General features: G+C 39.2%; 1 protein-coding gene across 1 annotated transcript; it reads left to right on the top strand.

Moving 5' to 3' along the window:
• The first annotated feature begins 560 nt into the window (after nucleotides 1-560).
• TSPAN3 (tetraspanin 3) lies at nucleotides 561-25,375 on the top strand. Its single transcript, XM_004758482.3, has 7 exons — nucleotides 561-823; nucleotides 13,558-13,749; nucleotides 13,963-14,037; nucleotides 18,314-18,415; nucleotides 19,333-19,485; nucleotides 19,747-19,830; nucleotides 24,479-25,375. Exons 1-7 carry the CDS (start codon nucleotides 761-763, stop codon nucleotides 24,569-24,571), a joined length of 762 nt encoding a protein of 253 aa, XP_004758539.1. The 5' UTR covers nucleotides 561-760; the 3' UTR covers nucleotides 24,572-25,375.
• The last annotated feature ends 1,391 nt before the right edge of the window (nucleotides 25,376-26,766 follow it).

Below are 26,766 nucleotides of genomic sequence, written 5' to 3'. Positions count from 1 at the left end.
AAGGAAGGAAGGAACGAAAGAAAGAAATTTACATTTCTGTAAACCATCGAGTCCTACTCTGAGACTGACTTGTTACCTTGCCACCTCACCACGCAAAAGTGTCTCCGCCTTGCCAGCGCCGTTAGCAGCCCTTTCTCCTTTCTGATGACGCTTCTGAGAGCTGACCTAGCGCCTGGCCCAAGAAGTTCTCCATAAAAATTTGCTGGTGTTCACTGCACTTCTCCCAAACAGTGCTGCTTTGGTGCTACCTTGTCAGGAAAACGACGTGAAGTGGGAGAGATTCACGCTCCGACCTCTTTAGGGGAGAACGGGCTAGGCAGAAAGAGCCTTCTGCGAGCCCTCAATCATCTAGAAGGCTAGCATAGCAAACGTAGCTCAATAATAGGGGAGTGGGTTTGTTCCTCTGGAACTCGTCGACGAGACTAGGGCTTTCAAGGGCGGCCGGAGGCCAACAACAGGCGCTGAATCTTCGACTCCTTTAGGAGGCGTGGCCTCGCTGCAGCTACCGCGGGAGTGATTGGCTGAAGCTGGCGGGGGCGGGACTCGGTTGCCAGGGAGCGGCGCGGGGAGCCTGGGGATCTGCGGCGGCTGCGCGAAGAAGCGAGGTGCTTGCTGGGGCCGGGGCTGCGCGACGGCACCGGGGGCTGCGGTGAGCGCAGCGCAGGCCGGGCACTTACCAGTGGAGAGGCGCCGCCATTGCCGCCGCGCTCGGTGAGCGCATCCCGCTCGCCGAGCAGGGCCCCCGCGGGCCGCCGGCACCATGGGCCAGTGCGGCATCACCTCCTCCAAGACCGTGCTGGTGTTTCTCAACCTCATCTTCTGGGTGAGCGGGGCCGACGGGCGGGGAAGGGCGAGGGGCCGGCGGCGCGGCCCAGGGGAGGCCTCTACTGAGGCGCTCGACGGGCCCGGCGCTGCGGAGGCAGCGGTAACGAGCTTGCGGACGACAGGGCCCGGCGGCGGAGGCTTCCTCTCGGGCTGGGACGGAGGGCGGAGAAGGGAGCTCTCAGGGGCTTCCGGCGGCCTCCGCGCCTGGGGCTCCGGTCTCCGGCCCGCTGGCTCCCCGCCAGGGGCTCCGGGCTGTGAGGCTGCGGCCCTCCCCCTGGACCAACCTGCTCCATGGCGGGCTTTCACTGCAGATTCTTTCAGGACCTCAGGCTCGAAATAGGATACTCCCCAACGGGTCAGGCTCTGCTTCTTTGTCAGGGCCCGGAGCCCCCGTAGCTCCAGTGGCAGCCCCGAGGCGTGTGAGCAAACGTGCGGCTCCGCGGGGACGCTAGCGACTCAGGGCTGAGGGATTTTGACTTACTGCTCTTTGTGTGTAGAGAACTGCTTAGCTGGTTACCCGCCCAGAAAACTGAAAGGTTTCTACTTGATAAGCCAGATCATTCTTTGCCCAAGAAAATCGGTATATTTGTTTTGGTCACTGGGCGTGAGTAACGGGAGATCATAAGCCCTGGTTACATAGGATTCGGATGTCAAAAGACTTTGAAAGCAGTGAGTTCACTTTCAGCAAAAGGTGGCTTATGGGGGTTTTTTGGACACGCCCCCAAAGAAAGGGGTGTTTATAATCACTTCATGGCAGTTTAGGTTCTTATCTCGCCAGGAACTTTTGTAGTAACCGGTGTTGTTCCTATCACTCTCCACCCTCTAGTCCATTTGAACCTTGCACCCTGATAAATTAAGCATTTCTTCCCTCACATCATTTTATTAAAAAAAAAAAAAACCAACCCCTCCCCCCCAGAAAAAATCGTCAGCAGTACAATAAGGTTCAACCTCCTCTTGGTATTGCAGCAGAAGTCTTAAGTCACCTTTCCTTCTTCATGACTGGTCATGCTCTTAAATACTTGCTGCCCAGTCCCCAGACACTTCTTGAACATTCCCACTTCCCATACTTTTGTATGTCCCCATTCAGCAATTTCTCACACACACACCTCATTTGGAAAGAATCCTTGCCTTCTTACATGCCCCCACCTCAACAGAGGATGAAACTTTTCATGTTCTGTCTGCTGTAGCATAAAAAGGTAATTATATATAATAAGGCACTACACAAAAATATTGCCATGGAGTCTTTTAGGTTATTTATGGTGTGATGGAAAGGGTCCTGCTAATACCTGTTCAAAATCACCCAGGTGACATTGGGGTTTCTATGACCTCTTCTAATTAGAGCAGTGTTTCTCACACTGTAGTTTGAGTTACAAACCTTTTTAAAAGGTAAAAGAATTCTTCAGGGATCTTCAAGTGAGAGACACTCTATTAGATAGTAAGGTACTTAGGCAGAGACTTGGTTTTGTACCCTTTACAGTTTCTTGGGATTTTTATGGGCATAGCTATTTGATTCTGAAAAACAGACTATCAAGTGAGTTCTAGACTATTCAGTCTCATGGACTGGAATTGTTGTTAATGTAACACAATATTTAAAATACAGGAACCATTTTCTTTAAATTTTGGGGGGCGATTGGGTGGCTCATTTGGTTAAGCATCCGACTCTTGATTTGGCTCAGGTCATGATCTCAGGGTCCCACGATTGAGCCCTGAGCTCAGCCCAGCTCTCACTCGTGGGGCGTCTGCTTGGGATTCTCTCCCTCTCTCCCTCCCAGTTCCAAGCATTTTCTCTCTCAAACAAATAAATCTTTAAAACCATTAAAAGATAATTAAATTTTCATTTACTCTGAAATATCCGTTAATTCTAAGTGATTGCTCATGAATCTTTAGAAATGGTGTACGTATATGTACTACTGGTACTTCTGTAAAGAAAGGTTAGATTGAATTTCAGTTGTGCTTTTCAGAGTGGGTTATTGCCAAGACTAAAGTCATACTGTGTAGTAAAAATATCATTTTTCTAGGTTAGTAGGATAGTAAAGCTTTTGTGAGCTGTGATAAGTTAAGCAGACATGCAAGGGGGAGATTGTGGCTTAGAGCAGGATTAGTGGAACGTAACTAATGAGGAAACAGTATTAGATGTGTCTCCCACTAAAGGATTGGTTTAAGGACAGATTGTTGGAATCTGATGATGCTGGTAATAACTAACATTTGAGTACTTATTACACCCAGGCATTGTGCTGAGCAATTTACAGTGCTGTTCTTACCATAACCCCATCTGCCAGTAAATATTCTTATGCATATTTTACAGATGAGGGCATTAAGGTTTACTGGTGAAGTTGCACACCCAAGGTGTGGCAGAGTCTGTGTTCAAACCCAGGTTGTCTTATACTCTGGAGCCCGTGATATTAGAGCAAATCTTTTAAAAGATTTGGAAGGGGAAAGGAACTCATTAGCCAAGTTAGAGTCATTTTCTCTAAACCTGGCTAACTCATTAGCCAGGTTAGAGTCACTTTCTTTAAACCTGGTACAGGATTTAACTAAGGTTAGAGCCTGTACCATCATTTAAAGTACACTGACTTGTCAGTTTAAAAAATTAGGTCATTATGAGGAAGTACATACAACAGATGTTAACTGGTTCTGAGAATTTGTAATGCATTCTTCAGTTCTAATAAGTGTATTCTTTTTTTTTTTTTTTTAAGATTTTATTTATTCGTTTTGACAGACCCAGCGAGAGAGGGAACATAAGCAGGGGGAGTGGGAGAGGAAGAAGCAGGCTTCCCAATGAGCAGGGAGTCTGATGTGGGGCTCGATCCCAGGACTCTGGGATCGTGACCTGGGCCAAAGGCAGATGCTTAATGACTGAGCCATGCAGACGCCCCTAATAAGTGTTCTTTTTTTTTTTTAAGGTTTTAAAAAATTTATTTATTTGACTGACAGATCACAAGTAGGCAGAGAGAGGCAGGCAGAGAGAGAGAGGGAGAAGCAGGCTCCCTGCCGAGCAGAGAGCCCGATGTGGTGCTCGATCCCAGGACCTGAGCCGAAGGCAGAGGCTTTAACCCACTGAGCCACCCAGGCACCCCTAAGTGTATTCTTAAATAGCAGCCCCTCCCTCCTTTTAATGCCTTAACACACACACACACACACACACACACACACGGAAGAATAAACATTCCCTGCATAGAGCATATCAAAAGTTTACCTAGGTTCCCTTGGGCAACTTTTTAAAGACTTTATAGTTCTGTAGCACCGCCTATTCATTATCAGATGGTAATGGCTTTTGTGGATAATGGCTGAGTGTGGATTAATTGCTTTGGCAAGAACTTTAAACTATTCCTTTTAAGGATGCCTGGGTGGCTCAGTGGGTTAAGCCTCTGCCTTAGGTCATGATCAGGTCCTGGGTCCTGGGATCAAGGCCTGCATCAGGCTCTGCTCAGTAGGGGCCTGCTTCCCCCCTCTCCCCCAGCCCTCCGCCAGCCTCTCTGCCTACTTATGATCTCTCTCTCTGTCAAATAAATAAATAAAATCTTTAAAAAAAATTAACTATACCTTTTAATATCTTGATAATCCTGTTTTAGTTGACAGTTTGTTCAATGAGCTGTGGAACTAGATATGTACCTGAAATACCTAGGCTTGGCGCTAAATGGCCTGACAGTTGAAATTGTTAATATTGACTTGGTCTGTATCCTTTTGGACTGTGCAGTCTAAGAAGATTAACTGTGGAAAGGCACAAACTAAAAGGGGGAACAATTGTTACTAAAATCCTGAAGGCTGTCCTCATGGAACTAGAGAGTTCCTTACCAAATTCCAGAATGTTAGGGCCTGTAACTTGAAAGATAATTTTGGACAAGTGAAATCAGGTGTACAACTTGAATTTCTGTTTTTTACATGTTAAGTGTATTAGTGCTAGGCCATGATAATTTATGGAAGACTGGAGTGTTTGAGGACATGACTAAATGCTGAAGACTAATGGAATCGTCTTCAATTTATAATGAAATATTTCAAGGAGAACTAATGCCTCTTCTATAAACTGCACCTTTGTACCAAGGTCAGAAAGGATTCTTAATTCACTGGGTCATTTGATCTGACCCAGAGGAGGACTCATCTAAAATAAGTTTAAATCAGTACTTTTTAATTTTCAAGTTTTTTTCTGGGAAATTGGTTGAGTATTCAGTCAAGTTCCACATTACACAAATTGGCTTTACTTTTTCTACCCTGTAAGAAAAAGCCAGTTGGCTTGTATTTATTTTGCTGATATGTGTCTTGGGCATTATAGGGACTGCAAGACAAAACTTTGTCCATGCTTGTAGAATATATAATGTGTCATATCTGTTTGGACTTTTTCATTTGTGTGAGAGGCAATAGTAATGCTAAAACATCTATGGAGTAGGAAGTACGACACGAAGGTGAGACACTTTTTAAGTGCCTTTTTAAGTAACTTCAGAATGTGGCACCTTCACTAATCATCATTCACTTATATGTAGTCCCCTATACATACAAATAATATTTGAAAGCCATATGTAACCTTTCAGATTTATCTTTTTAAGAAAAGCTTCACATCATACTTCCATCTCAATATGTATAATTAAGGAAAGTTCCTTTGTTAAATATAGCACAGATACTTGGGCATTTAGTTTGTGCTTATGTTATTGATAAAATGATGGAAGAGACAGTGAAGATCTTACTCTTACTCTTACAGAACTTTCTTTTTAGGGGAGCAAGCAAAAATAAGCAAGAAAAATATCAGATACTGATGTGATTATGCAGACAATTAAAACATGGTAATATCACAGAGTGAGTGAGTTAATGGCTGCTTTAGGTTGGCAAAGAAGTCTTCCCTGAAGAGGTGAAATGTAATCTGGAGTATAAGGAGGAGCTGATTTGGGGTGATTTGGGGGTGATGAAGGCATTTAAAGCAGGGAACAGCCTGTACACCTAATGGTAAAAATATACTTGGTATATTTTCTTTTGGTAAATTACCAAAAGAAGATTTAACTATACATTCCTGCTTTTGTTTAAAAAAAAATTTATAATGAAATATTTCAAGGAAAACTTCTTGTCAGAAATCTCCTTATACATATTTTGTGTTTTCCAGCACTTCTTATGCATTTGGGTTGGGGATGTGATACTTTTAAACTGGAACTTTCATCAGACATACTGGAATTTGCTTCTCTGTTTCCCATATTTCTATCATCATGAATGACTGCTCTGACAAAGACTGTGTCACCTTCAGCTAACAGATTTTTTCCCCCCATTATTGTTTTTTTTATATCACCAAAAGAAAAGCTAACTTTGACAGTAAGCTAGTCATGGTACATAACAGGAGACCTATTTCTCACCTTGTGTTTGCCCGTTAAGAAATTGAATGTTTCCAGTCTTAATTCATTTAGAGTCATCTGTCCACTGAACAAGTGCCTTGTGGCTCTGAGTAATTATTGACTGAAAGAACTCAGTCATTGGGACTCAAGTTCATTGGGAACTTGGAATCAGTCAGATGACCAAATGTAGGTGTGTTCTCTTTAGTTGGAATTTAAGGAATAGGTTGTTTCTTAGCTTTTTAGAATATTTGTCATGCATTAAAATATTTTCATGGATTTTGTTCCATAAGATCCAGTTCATTCTAGGATTTTTGCAGAAAACATATTCCATAAAATTTACACTTGCACCAGACAGGTATACCCGAAGAATCATTCACTCATAAATGCTTGTTGAATATCTGTGCTTTACTTGTTTCTAAGAAGTACAAAAACCAAAAAGATGGTCCCTGTTTTCTAACTGCCCATGGGGTGAGGGAGCAGATAGGCAAATTCTTCTAATACTTTATTGAATTTAATTTCTAGGTGTACCTTCCTCCCTCTCTCCCTTCAAGTAAATCTTATAGGCAGTCTCAAGTCTTCCTTTATGTCTTCTCCTTCCCCTGCCTTAATAATTTGGTAGAATCAGGTGATGAGAAAAATTACTTGTGTTTATAAATTTGTTTTTAATTTACTAAAGGTGGTATATAGTAAATGCCAAGATATTGTATTTACATTGTTGTTTCTACTGATTAAGTAGATTACTGATTAAATACTCACCTAATATGGACAAACTATAAAGTTTATGCATCTCAGGCTCCTATAGTAATAACTGATTCTTTCTATAGTCAGAGTAGATTGTGGGGACAGAAGGTCTCAGGAAGAAAATGCATGTTTAAATTCCATGCTTCTCAGATGACCCTTGGAGCCCTACAGTCTGAAAATAGCCAGTTTCCATGCTGTTAAAATAATCTGGCTCTGGTAATTATTTCATCTCCAATTTCATTACCACCCAAACTTTTGGGTCTTTCAGCTGGTAGCTATAAATTGGATTAGGTGAACAACTTTGTTAAACTAGATAAACAATGGCAAAAAACGGAATACAGAAAATGAAAAGAGGACAGAATTGAGGAACATGACCTCTGGCATATCATCAAAATAATAGCGGTGCAAAAAGATTAAGATATTTCTTCTTTAAGAATGATGACAATAATGCAGTGATACAGATAATGATGGCAGAAGTGGCTTATTGTCAAAACCTTGCAACCCTAAGTAGGAATTTTTTCTTTTTTTTTTTTACTTTGTCTCCTTGAAAGGTGATGTTTATGTGGTGATGGGGGTAGGATGGAAGGATAATGTGTACTGAAAGAATCAGAATTGTGTTAGATAATCAGAAAACATCTGAAGATGAGTCAAAGGCAGGTAGACCAGAGAAAAGTGATAAGCAGAGGAGATTGCCAGAGGTGCCTAAAGTATTTAGGGTGGAAGAGATGCCTGTTTTATGTTGGTGGTTAAGGACAGATATAGGAATTTATTTGTGAGAGAACACCAAAGTCTGAATTTCAGATATAATTTTAAATATTTTGGGATGCCTGGGTGGCTCAGTTGGTTAAGCATCTGTCTTCAGCTCAGTCCATGATCTCAGGGTGCTGGGATCAAGTTCCACATTAGGCTCCTTGTTTCAGCAGGGAGTCTGCTCCTCCCTCTGCCTGCTGCTTCCCCTGCTTGTGCTCTGTCTCTGACAGATAAATAAGTAAAATCTTTAAAAAATATATAAATATTTTACTTTTCTCATTATGCAAATAATGTATTTGCTTTTTAAGAAAACAAACTAATATCACCATAATTCCACATGCAGAGACAAAATTTACTGTTTTTTAATGTCCATATGTGATGTATGTTTTCCCCTTAGCACATTACATTATTAGTTATTATTATTAATTATGCTTTAACAAAATATTTAAAAGCTTTAATGCCAAGTATACCTCTGGATGCCAGGGTTTTTTCTTTTGTTTTGCTATAATTTTGTTACAATATTATAACATTTTGATAAACATACCTTCCATACAAATTCTTTGTTTCCATCTGACTTATTTTCATAAGGATAGATTCCTAGAAGTGGAATTAATAGGTGTGAAATCATAAATACTGAGGCTAGTATGTGTTGCCAGATTGCTTTCCAAAAAGATTATTCTGTATTAATCTCTACTCCAGCCTGAGGGTTCATTTCTCTGTACCCTCACACATCTTTGAATATAGCTTGGCCTGCTCGTTCCTTCGTTCTTTCTTTCCTCTCTCTCTCTTTCTTTTAGTGTACAGGAAACTGAATTAAATGTTAAAAGTTGTACATATGATGGATTTCTACTTGTTTTTTAACCCTCTGCTTTCTTTTTGAAATCTGCTTTCTTAAAAAGTCCAGAGTACACAGTGTTTTTCACCTTGCCTTTTCTTGATTGTTTTTTCTCCCAATATTCCAATCACTTTTATTTTACCAATTGATTCTTTGAGGCAAAAATTAGTCTGAAGGAGCAGTTCACGCAGGTGGATAAGAACTTGTCAAACATTGTGATTTTTGCTGAATGACCTCACATGGTCCCTCAGCTGTACACTGTCTTGAGATTCTTGCCAGTTCTGGACATGAATCAATGACTATACCAGTGTAAGAAAATCACTTCTATTCTTTGCTTTATCTTCACCAGAATGTTCTATGGGATGCTTTCACCGTCACATTTCTAAACTTCCATATAGGTACACTTTTCACAACAGAACTGTTTTATTCCCTAGCTTTTAACAAGGCTGATAGTGCCACATTCCCTCGCCAAGTTGCACTGTGCATAATGTGCCCCCTTTTGTTTCATATTCCTTCTTCTTCTGAAAGAATTTAGTAGTTTTTTGGATTTCAGCATTTTATCAGCTACTTCTTTCACAGAAGTTTTGAAAAATAGAAACAGAACAAAGCAAAAAAACCCTACTATAGTTTTATATAGCTTATAGTTTCTAAACTATAGAACAAGCAATCTTAAGTAAGAATGAAATGTTTTACTTTAAAGAGACTTTACATTTGTGTGTATGTAGTAGAAGGGTAAAAGGATAAAATGAATATCATACTTCTGGAATTCTACTTCCAAAATTTGATAGCAAGATAGCTTTAGTTTTTAGAGAACAGCTTGGTATGGGAAAAACACTCTCTCTCCTATAATTTTGAAATTCTGTGGCTTAATTTAGGGCATGAGTTTTTTAAAAGATAAGGAAGGATAGTTTTTAAAAAATTATTCTTTTGATAGTTTCAGCCCTCAGCCTTTCCTTTAAATTTCCCTTCATGTCTTTGGAAAAAGGATGAATATTTTTAGTATACTGTCCTGGCACAAATCCTCCTTCGAGGCTCAGATTTTTTTCAGCAGTGACTAAAGCAGTGCAGTGCAGTTTCTTCCAAGTTCTGCATTTCATCTTCTCTTCTGTGGCACCTCCCCCTCTGCAGCTGCTTTGTTGGCAAAGCTCAGATCCTTTGATAGATCCCAATCCCATCATGACCCTTCAAAAGCAGGATTTAACCCAGCTTACCTTTTAGCCTTTCTTATAGCCGTAATTCTTATATTAAACATCTGTGTGACGACTCTGCATACTAGTTAGGAATTATTTATAACTTCCTCTCTGTATGCCATACAGCTCTACCTTTGTTTTTCATACTGGTGGTTAGAATCATTGAAGAAGTTGTATATTGTTTTTAACCCTTCAGCTATTGTTCAGATACCTACTCCATATTTTCAAAGATACTGATGTCATTTCATAAGTTGCTTATTATGCAACTTAAAATATAAACACTGTATACAGATATCAAAAGAAAATTTTGAAGTTGTCTTCAATTTAGGAAACAAAGCTGTTACGAGCCATTTGATTTATATACTCACCAGCAATCAGTGTAGTTTCTGCTTTGTGCAACTACTAAGTTGTTTCCCACTATGTGTTCAAAACAGAGTTCTATTATGTTCTCAACTCTGCTGTGTGAATTGGCTGTTGACTGCTTTGCAGCCTTGGAAAAGATACTGCTCTCAAGTCAATTAGAAAAAAATAGGCAGCCTTACAGATGGCATCTCCTGCTAGCCTTCCATTGCATTTGTTACATGTTTGGTCAGATCTGCTGTTGGTTGGTTTTCCTGCTTCCTCAGAGTCTCACTTTCAGTTGAGTGCTTCAAGTCTGGGTAAAGGGTGGCCGCACTGGAAGTATTTCCCTTGGCCCATTCCCAGGGAACACTAATTGTGAGTCTCTTTAATTGTGAGTCTCTTTAGGTAAAAGGCTCATCATTTTGTATTTAAAATGCAAGTACTTTAGTATCTATGCTTCAGATTAATTGAATACATATCTCTTCCAGTTTTATCTTGTTTTCATTCAGATTTCTGTAGGCTAAAATTTCATTTATTAGAAGCTCAAATTTATTTTAATTAAGCTTTCTAAAAAATAAAAATTACCTTTTAGAGTAAGAAAAGCTAAGAATCCGAAGGAATGAAAGATGATTAATGAAGGCAAACTGGACAAAATTTGATTGATTCATATTTAGGATTCTAATTCAGTTGAAGACTGAAGATATTTACTTTAGCAAAATATGTATGTGTACATACATGTGTGTGTTTATCACACACATATATAGTAAAAAAATAATAATAGTAGTATTGGGGTGCCTGAGTGGCTCAGTCGTTTGAGCATCCTACTCTTGATTTCATCTCAGCTCATGATCTTGAGGGTGAGATTGAGCTCTGAGTCCCTACTTGGCAGGGAGTCTGCTTGAGATTCTCTCACTCTGCTTCCCACTACTCATAAGTGCATGTGCATGTGCTCTGTGCCTCTCAATTAATAAATAAATCTAAAAAATAAAAGAATGTTTTTCTTTGGTAAGAATGTTAAGTAGCCCAGGTACTTCTGTAATAATGCACCCAAACTCTTAAGCTATTTTTCTTCTTTTCCCTTTCCTAGGCTTGCCTTCATCCCATAATAATATACCCCCTAAGTAAGTATGTCAGTGAACTCTGAGAACTTTTGAACAGGCATGGTTGCTATCAGTTCAGCATTTATAAACTAAAAATCTATTCTGGATGTGATGACCATCAGGAATTTAGTAAAGCAGATTAAGTTGCCAAATCATGTTTGAATAGTGAACTAAAAACTATAAAATTAGACCGAAGAGAAAAAACCAAAAACTAAATCTTATGATAGAAAAGGGGGGTGTGCGATTTCAAGGGAAAGGATAAGATGAATTATACTCAATAAATTTTGATTGCGCCAGACACCGTTCTAGGTGCTGGGTGGTGATATGGGGTTAAAAGACAGATGGGCAAAATTTGTGCCCTAAAGGTGTGCTGAGACATGTATGGTTACTGCAGTTGTGTGTCTGCATGTGTGCACTGAGACATATTTAAGTTGCAACAGTTGTAATAAATACTCTGTTAGAGCCAGGTGATGTGGGAGTGCATAAAGGGCACCTATTCCAGCCTGAAAAGGCCAAGAACCTGCATCTTAATAGACAACAAGGAGTCCTCAGGCAGGTGTGGATAGGGCATTCTAACAAGTACAGCAGAGAGGTAAAGAAATGAGAGAATATGTGTACATTTGGGTGTAGCAGTTTTCTCTTAGGGTGTATGTAGGCTAATGGAATCTGAGGTGAGGAGCAGGGAGCAGCAGCTTTGTTCATCATGGGCCTTATTTTGCCCCGTTCTGATTTTAACCAAGTTCATGTCTTGATCTGGTTTGCCCAAACTAAATGTGTCCCATAGACTGGAGGAAAAAAACTGCGTGTTTAGGTTGGAAGAGTTAATGATATTTCTAATATCATTGTGGAGGTTGTTTTCTAGTTTGGAGATTAATGATTTATGTGTTAAATTTTAAAGGACAGTGAAACCATTCTTTTCCTGTGAAAGTCTCAAAGTGTTCTACAAATGATAAGTCATTACACTAAGTGTTTTAACACTTAGCCTCACACTGCATTTGATCATTCACATATAAACACGTGGCATTAAGCTGTCAGCATTGAGCAGGTACAAAATTATAACAAAATGACAATGATAAAGGAGAGGAGAATGCATATAAAACTGTAGTTGGAGAATGGTGTCTGGAGCAGAGGCGAAATAAGATAGATCTCTATTCTGTGACTTTCTGCACTCACTTTCCCTGTAGGAAGCCTTGTTTTCCAAAGTGTAGTGCAAGAACCAGCAGCATCAGCATCATCTGGGAATTTGGAAATGCTGAGTCTCGGGCCCCAACCCCAGACCTACTGAATCAGAGTCTGCAGTTTAATAAGGTCCTCAGGTGATTCCTGTTAACTTTAGAGTTTGAGAAGTACCATTCTAAAGAATAAATTGAAGGGTTTGCAAAGTTCTTTAGTTAACTGAGCCTTCTGGCTTTACTATTGCAGTCTTAGGACAGTAAGTTTTTTGAAAACAGAGATTCAGGTTACTAACTATTATTGTATTTTCTTTTTCCAAGTAGGTGGATAAAGGTTAGAAGTGCAGATTTTGGAGTTAGATTGCCTGGATTCAAATCCTGGCTATGCCACTTGTATATAACTCGTACATAATTTTTTTCATTCATTGAGGGCAACTACAGTGAGCAAAGGCATACCCCACCACCCCATCACTGATCTGTGGTAGACCTGTAATTGAGTTGCATATAAGCCTGTGTGTTTGGGGACGGTAGAGTTTGTTTGTTTGTTTTTTAAAGATTTTGTTTGTTTACTTGACACAGAGAGAGAGATCACAAGTAGGCAGAGAGGCAGGCAGAGAGAAAGGGGGAAGCAGGCTCCCTGCTGAGCAGAGAGCCAGATGAAGGGCTTGATCCCAGGACCCTGGGATCATGACCTGAGCTGAAGGCAGAGGCTTAACCCAGTGAGCCACCCAGGTGCCCCGGAGAGTTTGTTTTTGACAATATTTATTGGATTCATGGTTTCTTGATCTTAACCGAACCATCAGTTATTGAAAAGAAGGCAGCATTTGGGAAACTTTTCAACTTTAGTAAGGAAGTGTTCTTACTAATGAATAATAGTTTTTCAGCGTCACTGTAAAAAAAAAAAGTATATGAGTAGATTTAAAAGTGATGGTCGGGGTTAGGGAAGGAAAAAATGGAACAAGATGGGATAGGGAGGGAAACAAACCATAAGAGACTCTTAATCTCAGGAGACAAACTGAGGGTTACTGGGGGTTGGGGAGGTAGGGACAGGGTGGCTGGGTTATGAACATTGGGGAGGGTATGTGCTATGGTGAGTGCTGTGAAATGTGTAAGCCTGGCGATTCATAGACCTGTACCCCTAGGGCAAATAATACATTATATGTTAATAAAAAAATTTTTTTAAGTGATGGCAAATCTCATTAAATAATATAACCTACTAAGAAATAGTAGGAACACTTTACTAACAGAGTTTAAAGATTTTTACCAGTGCTCTGATCTTGTTTTCTACAGGGGGCAGCTGGAATTTTATGCTATGTGGGAGCCTATGTCTTTATCACTTATGATGACTATGACCACTTCTTTGAAGATGTATATACTCTCATCCCTGCAGTAGTGATCATAGCTGTAGGAGCCCTGCTTTTCATTATTGGCCTAATTGGCTGCTGCGCCACTATCCGAGAAAGCCGCTGTGGACTTGCCACGGTAAGTCAGCACTTTACTGACTGTGTGTCATCATGGTATGTGGGAATATTTTGTATGTATTACTGGCTTGAATCGAGCATGAAACTCTTTGGCTCTTACGATTGAAACAGAATTAGCACTTGTCTTCTAGCAGTTATCTCAGGTAACTGGTTTTATATCAAGACTATTTAGAGCAGTTTGTATTTAACTTTGACACTGTTTTCTTCCTTACAGTTTGTCATCATCCTACTCTTGGTTTTTGTCACAGAAGTTGTTGTAGTGGTTTTGGGATACGTTTACAGAGCAAAGGTATGTTGTCTGCTGTAACTCATATGTTTTAAAAGGCAGCTTAAGTATTTCAAGTGAAATAGAACAAATTCATTTTATCAGAATAAATATGTTCTTTTGCCTTACTTCAGTTTAGTCACTGCTTTAAATATCTAAAGTTCATTGGAAATTGCACAGAGAACAGATTGGTGGTTGCTATTTGTGGGAGGTTGGGTAAAATGGGTGAAGGGACAAAAGGTACAAACTTCCAGTTATAAAGGTAAGTCAGTCATGGGAATATAATGTACAGCATGGCAACTAAAGTCAGTAATACTGTAAGGCATGTCTGAAAGTTGCTAAGGGAGTAGTTTTTTTTTTCAAGATTTTATTTATTTATTTGACAGACAGAGATCACAAGTAGGCAGAGAGGCAGGCAGAAAGAGAGGAAGGGAAGTAGGCTCCCCAATGAGCTGAGAGCCCCATGTGGGGCTTGATCCCAGGACTGTGGGATCATGACCTGAGCCGAAGGCAGAGGCTTTAACCCACTGAACCAACCAGGCACCCCTAAGGGAGTAGATCTTAAAAGTTCTCTTATCAAAATAAAGAAATCTTATATATGGTGAAAGAATTAATTAGACTTATGGTGATCATTTTGCCATATAAAAAGTTTAAACCATGCTGAAACTAATATAATGTTAGATGTCAGTTTTGCCTTCATTTTGTGTGTGTGTGTGTGTGTGTGTAAGAAAACAAAATGCGTTTAGTAAATGCAAGTCCAGTTTTTGGCTTAATAAAGAATATATACCAGAGAACTGAGCTTTTGTTTTATGTTTAAGAATACTGCAGCAGGGGTGCTTGGGTGGCCCAGTCATTAAGTGTCTGCCTTTGGCTCAGGTCATTATCCCAAGATCCTGGTATTGAGTCCCACCTCAGGCTCTCTGTTCAGCAGGGAGCCTACTTCTCTCTCCCTCTGCCCCTCCCCCTGCTTGTGCGCTCTTTCTCTCTGCTCTTTCTCAAATAAGTAAGTAAAAGGAACTCTTTTTAAAAAAAGAATACTGCAACATTTCAGGCTCTTTCTGAACACTTCTTTCCACTGAAGATACCTACGTAGGCATCTAAGATTATGTTTAAATGTGGTTTCTGATCTCAGGAAGTCTCCTGAAAGCTTGACTTACTTCAGTTTTTATGTATTTTTCTACCACAGTAATTTTTTTCTATAATGTATTGTGTGCTCTGTAATTTGGGGTCTTGTAAGAAGCACATGCAAAAGTGGAATTCAGTGTACATGGATTCTGTTAGAGGAAGGTTCTGTGAGAGAACATGGGGAAGGAGCCAGGACTGGCTGTGAGCTATCAGGCCTGATGCAAGTGTACTCCCAAGTAGTTGTTAGTGTAATTATGTAGTTAATTAGATACTAAGTTTATGAAAAAATTAGTACACATAAAAGAAAATTGGGGGTGCCTGGGTGGCTCAGTGGGTTAAGCCTCTGCCTTCAGCCTCTCCCAGGGTCCTGGGATCGAGCCCCATGTCAGTCTCTCTGCTCAGCGGGGAGTCTGCTTCCCCCTCTTTCTCTGCCTGCCTCTCTTCCTGCTTGTGATCTCTCTCTCTGTTAAATAAATCTTAAAATAAAAAGAAAGAAAGAAAGAAAATTGGACAATTTGAAGAAACTTGGTAAAAACAAGTGGTCACTAAAACCTTTTTGATCAAATCAGATATGGGTATGATCACTGTATAGCTTTAGGGGAAATTGATTAATATTTAATAGATTCTACACTTTGATTTTATTGCAATGTTTCAACAGTTTAAAGAACTGGAAGTCACTGTCAATGTATTAAGGATGTGATTTGTGCAGAACAAATGATAAAGTGTTCTAATCAGTGAATCTTATGCAAAGACAAGACAGACTTGCATCATAAGATCAGTGTGAAGTATACATTTCTGTGCTTTAAGCTAAATGAAAATGTTTACTTTTTTAAAAGCCCGTGATTTTTATGGACTTTCTCAGTTTACCAACCAAGTACTCCTTACTATGGGAGGCTTCTCCATTTGTTAAATACGGTATAACTGCCTTTGCCACTGATTTTTACATGTGAGGTAATAATGAAAAGCACAAGATAGTCTTTGGATTGAGAGAGTATGTGAAAGTCAATTTAGGTCATGATTAGGTCCTTTATTCCACAAATATTTGTTAGGAATGGTTTTAGAACTTTGTCAAAATCATAGATGGGCTGCTTGGATTTCAAACTATATTTGACAAATATATGTATATGGGTACCCATATATATATACCCAGCTCACCCCCCAGTTGACCTTTGAACAACACAGGGGTTTTGTATGTATAAATTAATTTATGACATAAATCTCTGGAACTCAAAGGATAGAGATCAGCCAAAGGGTTTTCCTACTGTCTCATATATTCTCAACCCAAGATATGCTAGAGAATTTTCAGTTATCAGCTACATTACATTTCAGCTGTCTGTTGAAGGAAGGATTCATTTTAAAATTTGATTCATCCAGGCCCACTTTTAACCTCAGGCTATTTCATGTGGTTGATTTGTTCATGAAGAATTTCCAGCTAACCGTTAACTAAACTTTATAGGCACACCCTAGTGACTGTTCCACATGGGGGAGATGTTATAGCCCTTTGTAAAATCCTTCTGGAGCTTAAATTAGAGGCTGTTGTAATATCTGATCATAATTCACTTTCCTCATTTGAGGCAGGATAATAGAAGCATTAAACCAACAAGCAAGTGATTTCTGAACAAGATAGTTTCCTCTCTTTTCCCCTTGTTGGATTCTGCTACAGTGTATCTTCAAAAGATCTAGTCTGGGGACTCCGAATTCCTTTAGGGTGAGGCAGTCATCTTTGACTGTCCAGCAGTGGCAAGGTGTTATGATAGTAGATGAATTGGGTGATGGATTGAATAAAAAAATTGTCAAGGCGTCTGGTCTTATTTATATAACAAAGTGTTCTGCTGTTCTAATTTGTGAGTATTTAACTTTCTTTACCTCAGTATGAGCTGCAGATGAATAGTTGGTCAGCTGAGAAGTTTGGTCAGATTTCCTTAGCCCATAAATGCCATGTATGAGAGGACGACATACAAGTTTTCTGCTTTCTGTTTTAGAAGAACTAAAGGACTTTCGAAGAACTAATGAGGACTTCATTTTCCTTTGCCTCTTTAAAAAAAATGCCTTGGTTCTGGACTTAGAAAAAGATAATTGTTAGTTGAGATCCTACCATCTATGCCCATCCGGAGGAGCAAGGGGTCCCTCCAACTTGAACACCAAGGGAGCCATTGCCAGCCACCCCCTTCTTGTCCCTTTCCTCTTTCTTAGTCACTTCCTCTTTTCTTTCACATATGTTTCTATGTTGCCCGTTTTTGCTATCTACAGTACCATTTAGGCTAAACAATCTGCCTTAAATTAATTAATTAGAGTATAACTTTAAAGCTATGATAAAGATGTAGTAGAAGTATTCCTAATGTAATTTACAGTTTTAAATCAAAGGCATAATATGCCAGTTTAATATTCAGACCATTGATACATAAGGCACCAGGGCAGCTGTGCCGCCAAAAAGGAATGCATCGGATTATACCCCTACTGGTTATCAACTTTATAGTTGTATCACATAACTGGTATAATTACTAAGTAGGTCTCATCATCTTAGAAGGGTAAGGAGAATCTGGTACAAGCAAATTTTACTAAATGACACTTTCTTGCCACTTTAGTGATTGACAGCAATAAGTTAAGTGTATTTCCTGTCTCCTCATTCACACATTGAACTGCACTTTTTTCATAAAAGGCCACTGTTAGGGACTGATTTTTTTTTTTTAACTTGCTGATTACTTTTGCATATTTAACCAAATCTAAACATTGAATAAATAAAATGGAAAGCTTGTTGGTATTTGTTCCAAAGGGGAGGGGGGGCTTAAAGTTCTTTTATTTTTACCTCCCTTTGGAAAGGAAAATGAGCAAGTCCAGCCCACTAAAAGTTTATTTGAAATGGAAGGCAGTTCATTTATAATTTACAGTATCTGTCTCAGGGTTCAGCTGCTTTGTCCCTCTTGAGTAGATTGTTAATCTGCCATCTTGCACACAATCTTCTCTTTGGATGGTTTTAATCTGTGTTGTAATGTGTCTGAATTTTCATCTGAATTTCTGTGGAGACAGGAAGGGAGAAATTTTTGTTTCTAATGAGAAATTCACAGAGCTATCTGGCAACTTGCCATACATGTTAGTTAGGTACTTTAGCTGGAGCCTTGACAAATGTTAATTTTACCAGTATTATTAAGGGACTGAGTTCTTTATTTTGATTCAGGTGGAAAATGAAGTTGATCGCAGCATTCAGAAAGTGTATAAGACCTACAATGGAACCAACCCTGATGCTGCTAGCCGGGCTATTGATTATGTACAAAGACAGGTGAGCTCTCTTGAGGTGAATTTCTTTTTGAAGGCCAGTTATTGTTGGGTCAATCTTAAACTCTATTACTATGTAAATTAGACATGTATTTTCATAGTCATGGTTAGCTTCATGATGTGTCTAATATTTTTACTTTCACCCTTGAAAAGTTTTTTCCACTATCACCTAATCAAAACTAGATAAGAAGAATTTGACTTTTTACCAAAAAATAAATAAATAATTAGGAAGGTGATAACTGAAGAAGGGTATGGTCAATAGGAAAGGTGGATGCCTCGAAGGACTTCAGAGGTGGTAAGAGGTTTTTCATATACATTTAGAAAGCAAGACCAGGAAAGATAGCGTGGGGCCGGGGGCGGGGGACAGTGTGGAAGGACAATTTGAAGTACATGAAGGTAGAATAGTATAGTACCCATAAACCTACCCCCAAATTGTTAGTTTTTTTCAGTCTTATTTCATCTTGACTCCACATGGCTTTGCTAGATTATCTTAAAGCAAATCCCAGACATTTCAGAGAAAATATTTGAAGCACATTGTCATTGGAAATAATATTTAATTCAGAACCAGATTTTTAACATGTAAGATATGAAGATTTTTCTTAGCTATAAATTACCTCTTGTGGGTTATGTGCTTTTCATGTGGAGGTTCTAAAATTACTAGTCGTATGTGGCTATTTAAGCTAAAATTTAAAATTCAGTTCTTAGTCATCATAGCCACATTTTAAGTGCTCAGTAGCCTCAAGTGGCTAGTGGCTAACATGTTGAACATGCAGACACAGAACATTTCAATCATTACAGCAAGTTGTATTGGACCTCCTTGGTCTAGAGTAGATTAAAGCTCTGCAGTGCGCAGAACTATAAAGTTCAACACAGTTATGTGTGTCTTGTGAGGACTGATATTTCTGTTCTCTTCCCCACTAGCTGCACTGTTGTGGAATTCACAACTATTCAGACTGGGAAAATACAGACTGGTTCAAAGAAACTAAAAACCAGAGTGTCCCGCTGAGCTGCTGCAGAGAGACAGCCAGCAGCTGTAATGGCAGTCTGGCCCACCCCTCCGACCTCTATGCCGAGGTAAATTTGGTTTCTTGGCTAAGACTTGAATCTAGCTTGGTAGCCTGTTTTTCTCTGTGAATTGTCTTTACCTAGAACATCTTTTCTGTGCTCTTTTGCTTGTCTAATGTTGTTTTATGTTATTGTAAATTCTTTTTAAATGCATTGTCTCTCCTTCTTTGGGTTTCTATTATTTCCATTTCCACCACTAAGTAGTAATATTCGACCTTGCAACTTTCACTTTTAAAAAAGACTTCTAATGAGGATGACTATGTGTTTCAGGGATGCGAAGCACTAGTTGTGAAGAAGCTACAAGAAATCATGATGCATGTTATCTGGGCAGCACTGGCATTTGCAGCTATTCAGGTAAGTGCAGCTAGCCAAGGAGTTGTTATCAGAGTGTGCTGATTCTCTAATGTCAGCCGTGAATGGTTTTAACCATTAAATGCTATTAAAACTTGGTGTATATAGATAACTTGGAAGTGATTGAGGAATAGGCCACCAGTTTCCAACATCTTCCATTTCCTGTCTCTAAATCTAGACCCAAAATGATTCTAAGAAACCAGAGATCTGGATGTGGGGACTGTGTCTGAGGGGACTTTGCTTTATTTTCTTGACTTGATTAATGAGTGGCCTCTTCAAAATACATACTGTTCCCAGTCTCAGTGTATTCTTGGAAGGTATTTCAATAGAACTTAACAGAATTTTTAAAAATTTTACTGCTTTATTTCACTTTGAAAATAGAAAGCTTTCTTTCTTTTTGTACTATTTCTTCTGCTTGCTTTTCTGTCCTCAAGGGTTTTGTATGTCCATGTATGTAAAGCAAGAACTGACTACAGCACTAGTCTCTTAAACTAGTAGAAACACTTTCTTTGCTTTACGGAAGAAAAGACCAATGAAAACTGAGGCTCTAATCTTTTCTGTATTTGTGGACTTAGTTTTTTCAAACTGACAGCCATCAAGGAGCCAACGTCATCACTTGGCACCTCTGCAAATGGGTAGCCGAAGGGGCTTGTTTTACCAACTCCTACAGTCTTTTTTCCACCTGATAATGGCATGCTCAAAGTAGCTGGTGACTGTTAAATTACTTCTTACTTTACTCCTTCCTCCCTCTCCCACCAACCCCCCCACATCCTTATCCTTTACCTGAAAACAAAGAAGAAAGATAGCTATTTTTCTGCTTGTTGAAACTACATTGCTAGTTTCTCAGGTGTATACAGTATATCTTAGGGATTATATCAGAGGAATCTTAAACTGAGGAACAGCCAATTGTTTGAAATGATTGAGAATCCTTTGTATCAGATCTAGTTCTCAGAGTATTCTTTTGGTAGTTCTTGAAATATGCTTTAAGCCTAGAGAATCTATTTTAAGAAAGTGTAGGTATCTTTTAATTGTTAGATAAAATCAATGTAGTTGCTTGGGTTTCCTGCTCTCTGTATATTTGAACAAAAGCTAGTGTATTTGATGGGAAATGCCTTTTAAAATAGCAAAAAGGTGATTGTTTACTTTGCTGGTATTCAAACAGCTCTGAAATGATTCATTAAAAAGCCTAGCTCTTTATTTGCTATGGTCTCTGCCCTTCTAAGCATTTACTTTGCGGCTCAGGCTAGTAATAGGTTGATCAGCAGGCATGTTATTTCATATTTTGATTGTCTGAGCAAACACATTCATTTAGCTAAAAATAATGAAACATAAGGGAGGTCTTTTTTCCCAAGGGAAATCCTGGTCTGTGCGTTCTTAATGATTTTACTTGTGTTACTAAATCAGCACATACTATCATGTGACAAAAAAAGCTTTGAAACTGTAAGGTGCTTGTGATCATGAAATATGCAGCATGTATAAAGAAGACCAATGAAAATCGTTACTTTAGCTATGTCCTTCATCTAGTTACGCTTATTAACCAGGCAGATATTGCTTCATTAAGTATTTTTCAGTGAGGGCTAATAAATATTTTAACTAGTCTCTTAACTTATGTATGCCTTCTCATACGCATTTTATACTTAAATCACCCTGATTTTAGGTAATGGCTGATAAAGATTTGATGTGTTCAGTTCAGCAAAACTCAGTCAAGGATTCAGAACTTTCACAGACTCAAAACCTAGTGGTTTTGAAAATTTAAAAACTTTGATTTTAAGGGGAAAAAAACATAGAGTTGAAATAGTGAGTTTTCCCTAATATGTTTTCTTTTTTAAAAGAGTACCTGTAAGTTTTCTCAACTTTTGATACTCAGAATCTGATTTAGATTGGTGTCCTCGGTGTGGAAAACCTGATCAAAGGCAAAAACAACTCAAAGATCAGTGATCTCTTGTGCTTCAAGCAAGGGAGCATGATGTAGGGCTTGATCCCAGGACCCTGGCTTGATTTTGACACACTTTTAAAGAAATATTTGAAGTAATTCTTCTTTAGAAAATTTAAACCAAGGCTTGGGAAGCTAATTCTTGAAGGACTAGGTTTTGTTTTGTTTTTATTTTAGAGGAAATTAAATCTTAATTGTTAACTTTTTTTAGAAGTGGTAAGTTTACCCATTTGATAGAATTCTTTTCAGATGATATAAATTTAGAAAAATGTAAGCCTCCCTCAGTCCTTGTGTGCTTTGTCCAGTTTCCCTCAGTGGTACCTTGCAAAACTATACTGTATCACAACCAGGGTATTGGCACTGATATAATCCACCAATTTTATACAGATTTTTCATTTCTATTTGTGTATATTCTGTTCTATGTAGTTTTATGACCTGGTTCCTGTACCCACCACCACGATCAAGATACTCAACAGTTCTACCACTACACTGATTCCACCTAGTACCATTTTATAACTAACTGCACCTGCCTCCATCCTGTGCCTCCTCCCCCCATACCCTGGCAAGCACTGATCTGTTCTCCATTTCTAAAATTTTGTCATTTCAATATATAAATGGAACCATATGGTATGTAACCTCTGGTTCCTTCTTGTGTCTCACTGTGGCTGCATAGTATTCCATTTGGGGGACAAACTTTATAATTTAATTTACATTAATGGGCATTTATATAAGTCTTGCTATTATAGAAATGCAAGTAGTGGATAACCTCTGTATGCTTGTACAAAGTCTGTAGCAAAACTTTGTAGCTATGAAGTTGAGGAGGCCGTGGCTTTTTGATAGGTTTATTTCCACATTTTTCTTAGAAAAGGTTGTTTCCAGTGTGCAGTTCCAAAACCTTGTATAACAATACCCCCCCTACACAGTATATTCTAGAACATTTAATCCTTGGCAGTTGTTTTTTTTTTTTTTTAATCACCACTTGCCTCTCTCTTTAGCAATCATTTTTTGCAGTTGCTTGGTGTTATATTTAGACTAAGTGCACATTAGCTCTCATGACTTGAATATTGCAGGGGAAATTTTTATTGCAAGAAATAACTCTGGAGTTAAAATATTTCGAAGTCTGTTGTTGGAAAATTTTAATAATCAGTGAAATTTCTGTATAGCAGAGCTTTGGAAGTGAGCCTGTAGTACTTAGTGATGAGGTTTGGACTGTAAGAAGTTAATGTGTAGAGCTTAATGTTCGTAAACAGACTCATTCCCAAGCATGAGTAGGTTTTATCAAGCTTTTTTAGTTGTTTTAAAATCAGTACAAGTTGACTTAATTGAAATAAAAGTCAGGAAAAGAAATGATGCTTATTTCAGACCCCATTTGAGAATGCTGACTCCTTCAGTAGAAGTTAACCAACTGAAAGGAATCTGAGGGAAGTGGGATGGGAAGAGAGATTTTTTTTTTCCAAAAAATCAGTATTTTCTGAGCTTAGCATTTTTATTGCTCAGTTTAACATTGCCTGGGAACATAATTGTGTTTGATTTTATAGCTGTTCTAAGAGTATTTTGATGATGTACAGTGAATGGAAATGTATTTCTTTAAGAATTAGATACAAAACATGTCCAGAACTGGCTAAAGATATTTACTGAATTTTAATAATATCCACTTTTAGAATGTCTTCAAGGTGCTTTGTGCTATTATTGCACTTAGCAAATATTGATATAATGAAACTGATGGATTTAAGCAGCAAATATATATCCTGAATGGGTAGAAAGAATGTGGGTTAATTGAGGGCAGAAATTGGAGTGTGTGACTTTTATACCAGGGAGAATTCAGACTGAGGACATCCTTATTCTCTGTGTTTTGTGTCTCATTAGTAATCTTCCACTTCAGACTTTGAGAATGTGTTTATGGATCCAGTACATTTTGTTGAAATTGATTAACCCCATTTGTACAGAAAGCCTTGCCTTTTAAAATCCAGTAACTGAGACCTTTCACTGCCAATGAAAAGTTAGAACAGCAAATTAACTTACTCTTATTTAGCTCTTTGGTTACGATTTATATTTTATAAGAAGCCAGGTCAAAATTCTAGAATCGTTTTCTCTTTAATCCATTTTAATCCTCTTGCTTATTCAAAATAACGTGGCATGACTTTATTACAATTCCAGTTTGCTACCACAGAAGGATTAGGACTTATTAAAATAAAATGATGAAAGAAGAGTGACCTTTAAAAAGTAATGTGTGTGTAGTACCATAGAGCCAAATCGGGATTTCAAAAATAGTAAATAATTATGAAAGAGACAAAACCCTTCAAACCAATATTTTGGCATCAAGATTAGTTTTCCACCATAGGGCTTTTGGGCTATTCATGTACTGAATTTTGTGGATTGTAGATAAAGTCTGCGTCCCCAAATCCAGATGCCTAAAAAGACCACCAGTAAGTTTCCTTGATACACATAGCCTTGGTCTTTCCACTCCCTAGACCTTTGTTGTCCAGTATGGTTGCCACTAGCCAGTTACATGTGTCCCAAGTTCAGATTAATCTAAATAAAATAAAAAACATAATTTTGCAGTTGGTTCCTAAAAAGATAATGCTTTCCTTACAAATTGTTTCTGTTCCTGTTTTTACTGTGGAACCTTGAAACAGCTCCATTGCCAACCAAGAAATACACACTTGCCATGAGAGGGTCTTCAGCCTTCTTTTTTCTCCTGTTATTTTCTTCCCACAGCTGCTGGGCATGTTATGCGCCTGCATCGTGTTGTGCAGAAGGAGTAGAGATCCTGCTTATGAGCTCCTCATCACCGGCGGAACCTATGCATAGTAGAACACGCAAGCCTGAGCTTTTTAGTCTTGTTATTCTGATTTGGAAGGTGAATTGAGCAGGTCGACTGCATTGGCGGCCTGAGTTCATTTAGTTAAAGCACACAGGTGTCGGACAAAGCAGCTTGGCTCTTCATGTGCCCACCTACTTCCCTACCCACCTACAATTTTCTTTTCCTCTAGTCTAGCTGACTCTCCATGTCCCTAAGTTTTTAAGTCTGGCAGTATATGTTCTAATTTCAGAACCATTTGCAGGTTGCATAGTGTGGGAGAATCAAAGGAGGGCCTGGGCCTGCTTCTATTACCTCCATGCAGTAATGGGGCTGCTGCCAGAGTATCACTGGGCCCTTTCAGTCTTCATGATGGAGAACTCGGGCCAAAAGTTTTTGGGGGGAGGGGGAGGAAACCAGCTGCGGTTAAGTTAACACCAGATGGTGCCCCTCGTCAGTGTCCTTTTAAAAAACATATACTGTAGTCCAATAAGATAGCAAATGTATAAAATTGCTAAAATAGATTTTAGAATCATACAGTGTGTCTCTTGGTTCATCTTCAAAATCAGACTGATCTTTGAAACTAGCAGTTTTTAATCAAAGCTGGCTTTATAGGAGGAGTATAATGTATGCACTACTGTTTTAAAACAATTAGTGTGAGTGTGTGTGTGTTTTTGTATGATTGAGCCCATTCATTGTAAGTCTAAACTCGTTAGGATTTAATGTACCCATGTAGACTAGCAAAATAGTATGTAGATGTGATCTCAGTTGTAAATAGAAAAATCTAATTCAATAAACTCTGTATCACCCCTCAACATGTACTTTTTAATTATTTGGGGATACTTCAGTTCCCAAGCAGCAGTGTAATGTTTTAAATGTTGGTGCTGTCATGATTTGCATGTGTTTTAGTTATATCCGTTGCCAAATTCTAAAGGCCTTGGGATCCAGAAAACCACGGATGCTTTTCAGCCAGTATATCCTACAAATATGGAACAGCTAAGCATGTGCATACAGTGATGTGATACACCGGCATACAGTGATGGTGCCTTCCTTGCCTTTAAGGGTAATGTGGAGTCCTGTTATAGGAGGCACAGATACAGAAGCAGATAATTTCCCTACATGATTGTAGTAACAAAAGAGTGCAGAGGAGGTACCCAGAGGGGTCAGAGGCCAACTTCTTGGAGAAGAGGCCTGAACTCAGAGTTTGGATAGGCTTTGCAGGAGAGGATACACAGGAGTATGAGATGGGTTGGAGTGTGCAGGGAGCTGTAAGTAGCTTATTGTTCCTGGAGCTTAAAATACAGGGCTGGGAAAAGAAGTTGAAGTGGCAAAGCACAAGTCCTCTAGAGTGTCCCATGACATTCTGTGAAGGTACAAGATCACCAGAAAATGGAGGCAGCCGAGTATGTGCCAATGGATGTGTTGTGGATGTCCCTGTGGCTGCAGCAGGGAGAATGATTGGAGAGAATGTGACTGGGCTTCAGTGAGGTGTGGGTGTCGTGGTTTGGGGGAGAGTGGGAGTGCCTGGAGTAGGGCACTGTTGGTGGCAGTGGGGAGGAGGGTGGTGGAATTCCATCACTGGTTGCACGTGGGACAGTGAGAAGGGAGAGGATGGAAGGAGTCTAGCATGAGGCCCAGGTTTCTGGCTCAGTCAGTTGAGGAAACAGAATTAGAAACAGAGCTAGGGAGTAAATAAGGACCACATCTAGGGGTATGGGTTCACGTTCTGTTTTCGATCTGTCAGTTTTGGGGGAAATTATGCAAGTCTGTCCTGCCTGAAAATGGAGGTGTTGAGAGAGGAGTAAAAACTAACTCCTGTTCATAAAGTGGAAATTAACTAAAACAAGTCATGGTTTTTGAGAACTACAGATGGTTTGATATGTCCCCTGACCCATCCCCCCTCTACAGGTTGCACAGCAGGCAGGGATGTTTTGCTTGTCCGCACAACCTTTCACTAGTGCCTTCTCCCCTCCAGCCCTGTTTCTTTTCTTCCCCCTTCCGGTTTTATATGTGTATCATTCTGTGGCTTCCCCGTCACAGGTTGGAGCTGGAGTGCGCGATGATCTGGACTGAGGTTGGTTGCCCTCAGCATTTTCTGCCCTCAGCAGAACTGAGCCTCCAAAGTAAGAAATTGCTTTGGGAAGATAGGCCATTCTAGTCTACCCTTTGAACTTGCCCAAGATGCCCACACACTCCTTTACTCATT

This window comes from Mustela putorius, unplaced genomic scaffold (genome assembly GCF_011764305.1).
Source record: "Mustela putorius furo isolate JIRA1106 unplaced genomic scaffold, ASM1176430v1.1 tig00003972_pilon_pilon_pilon, whole genome shotgun sequence".
Classification (NCBI taxonomy): domain Eukaryota; kingdom Metazoa; phylum Chordata; class Mammalia; order Carnivora; family Mustelidae; genus Mustela; species Mustela putorius.
The sequence above is the reverse complement of the archived record's forward strand: the minus strand, read 5'-3'. Positions and strand labels throughout refer to the sequence as shown.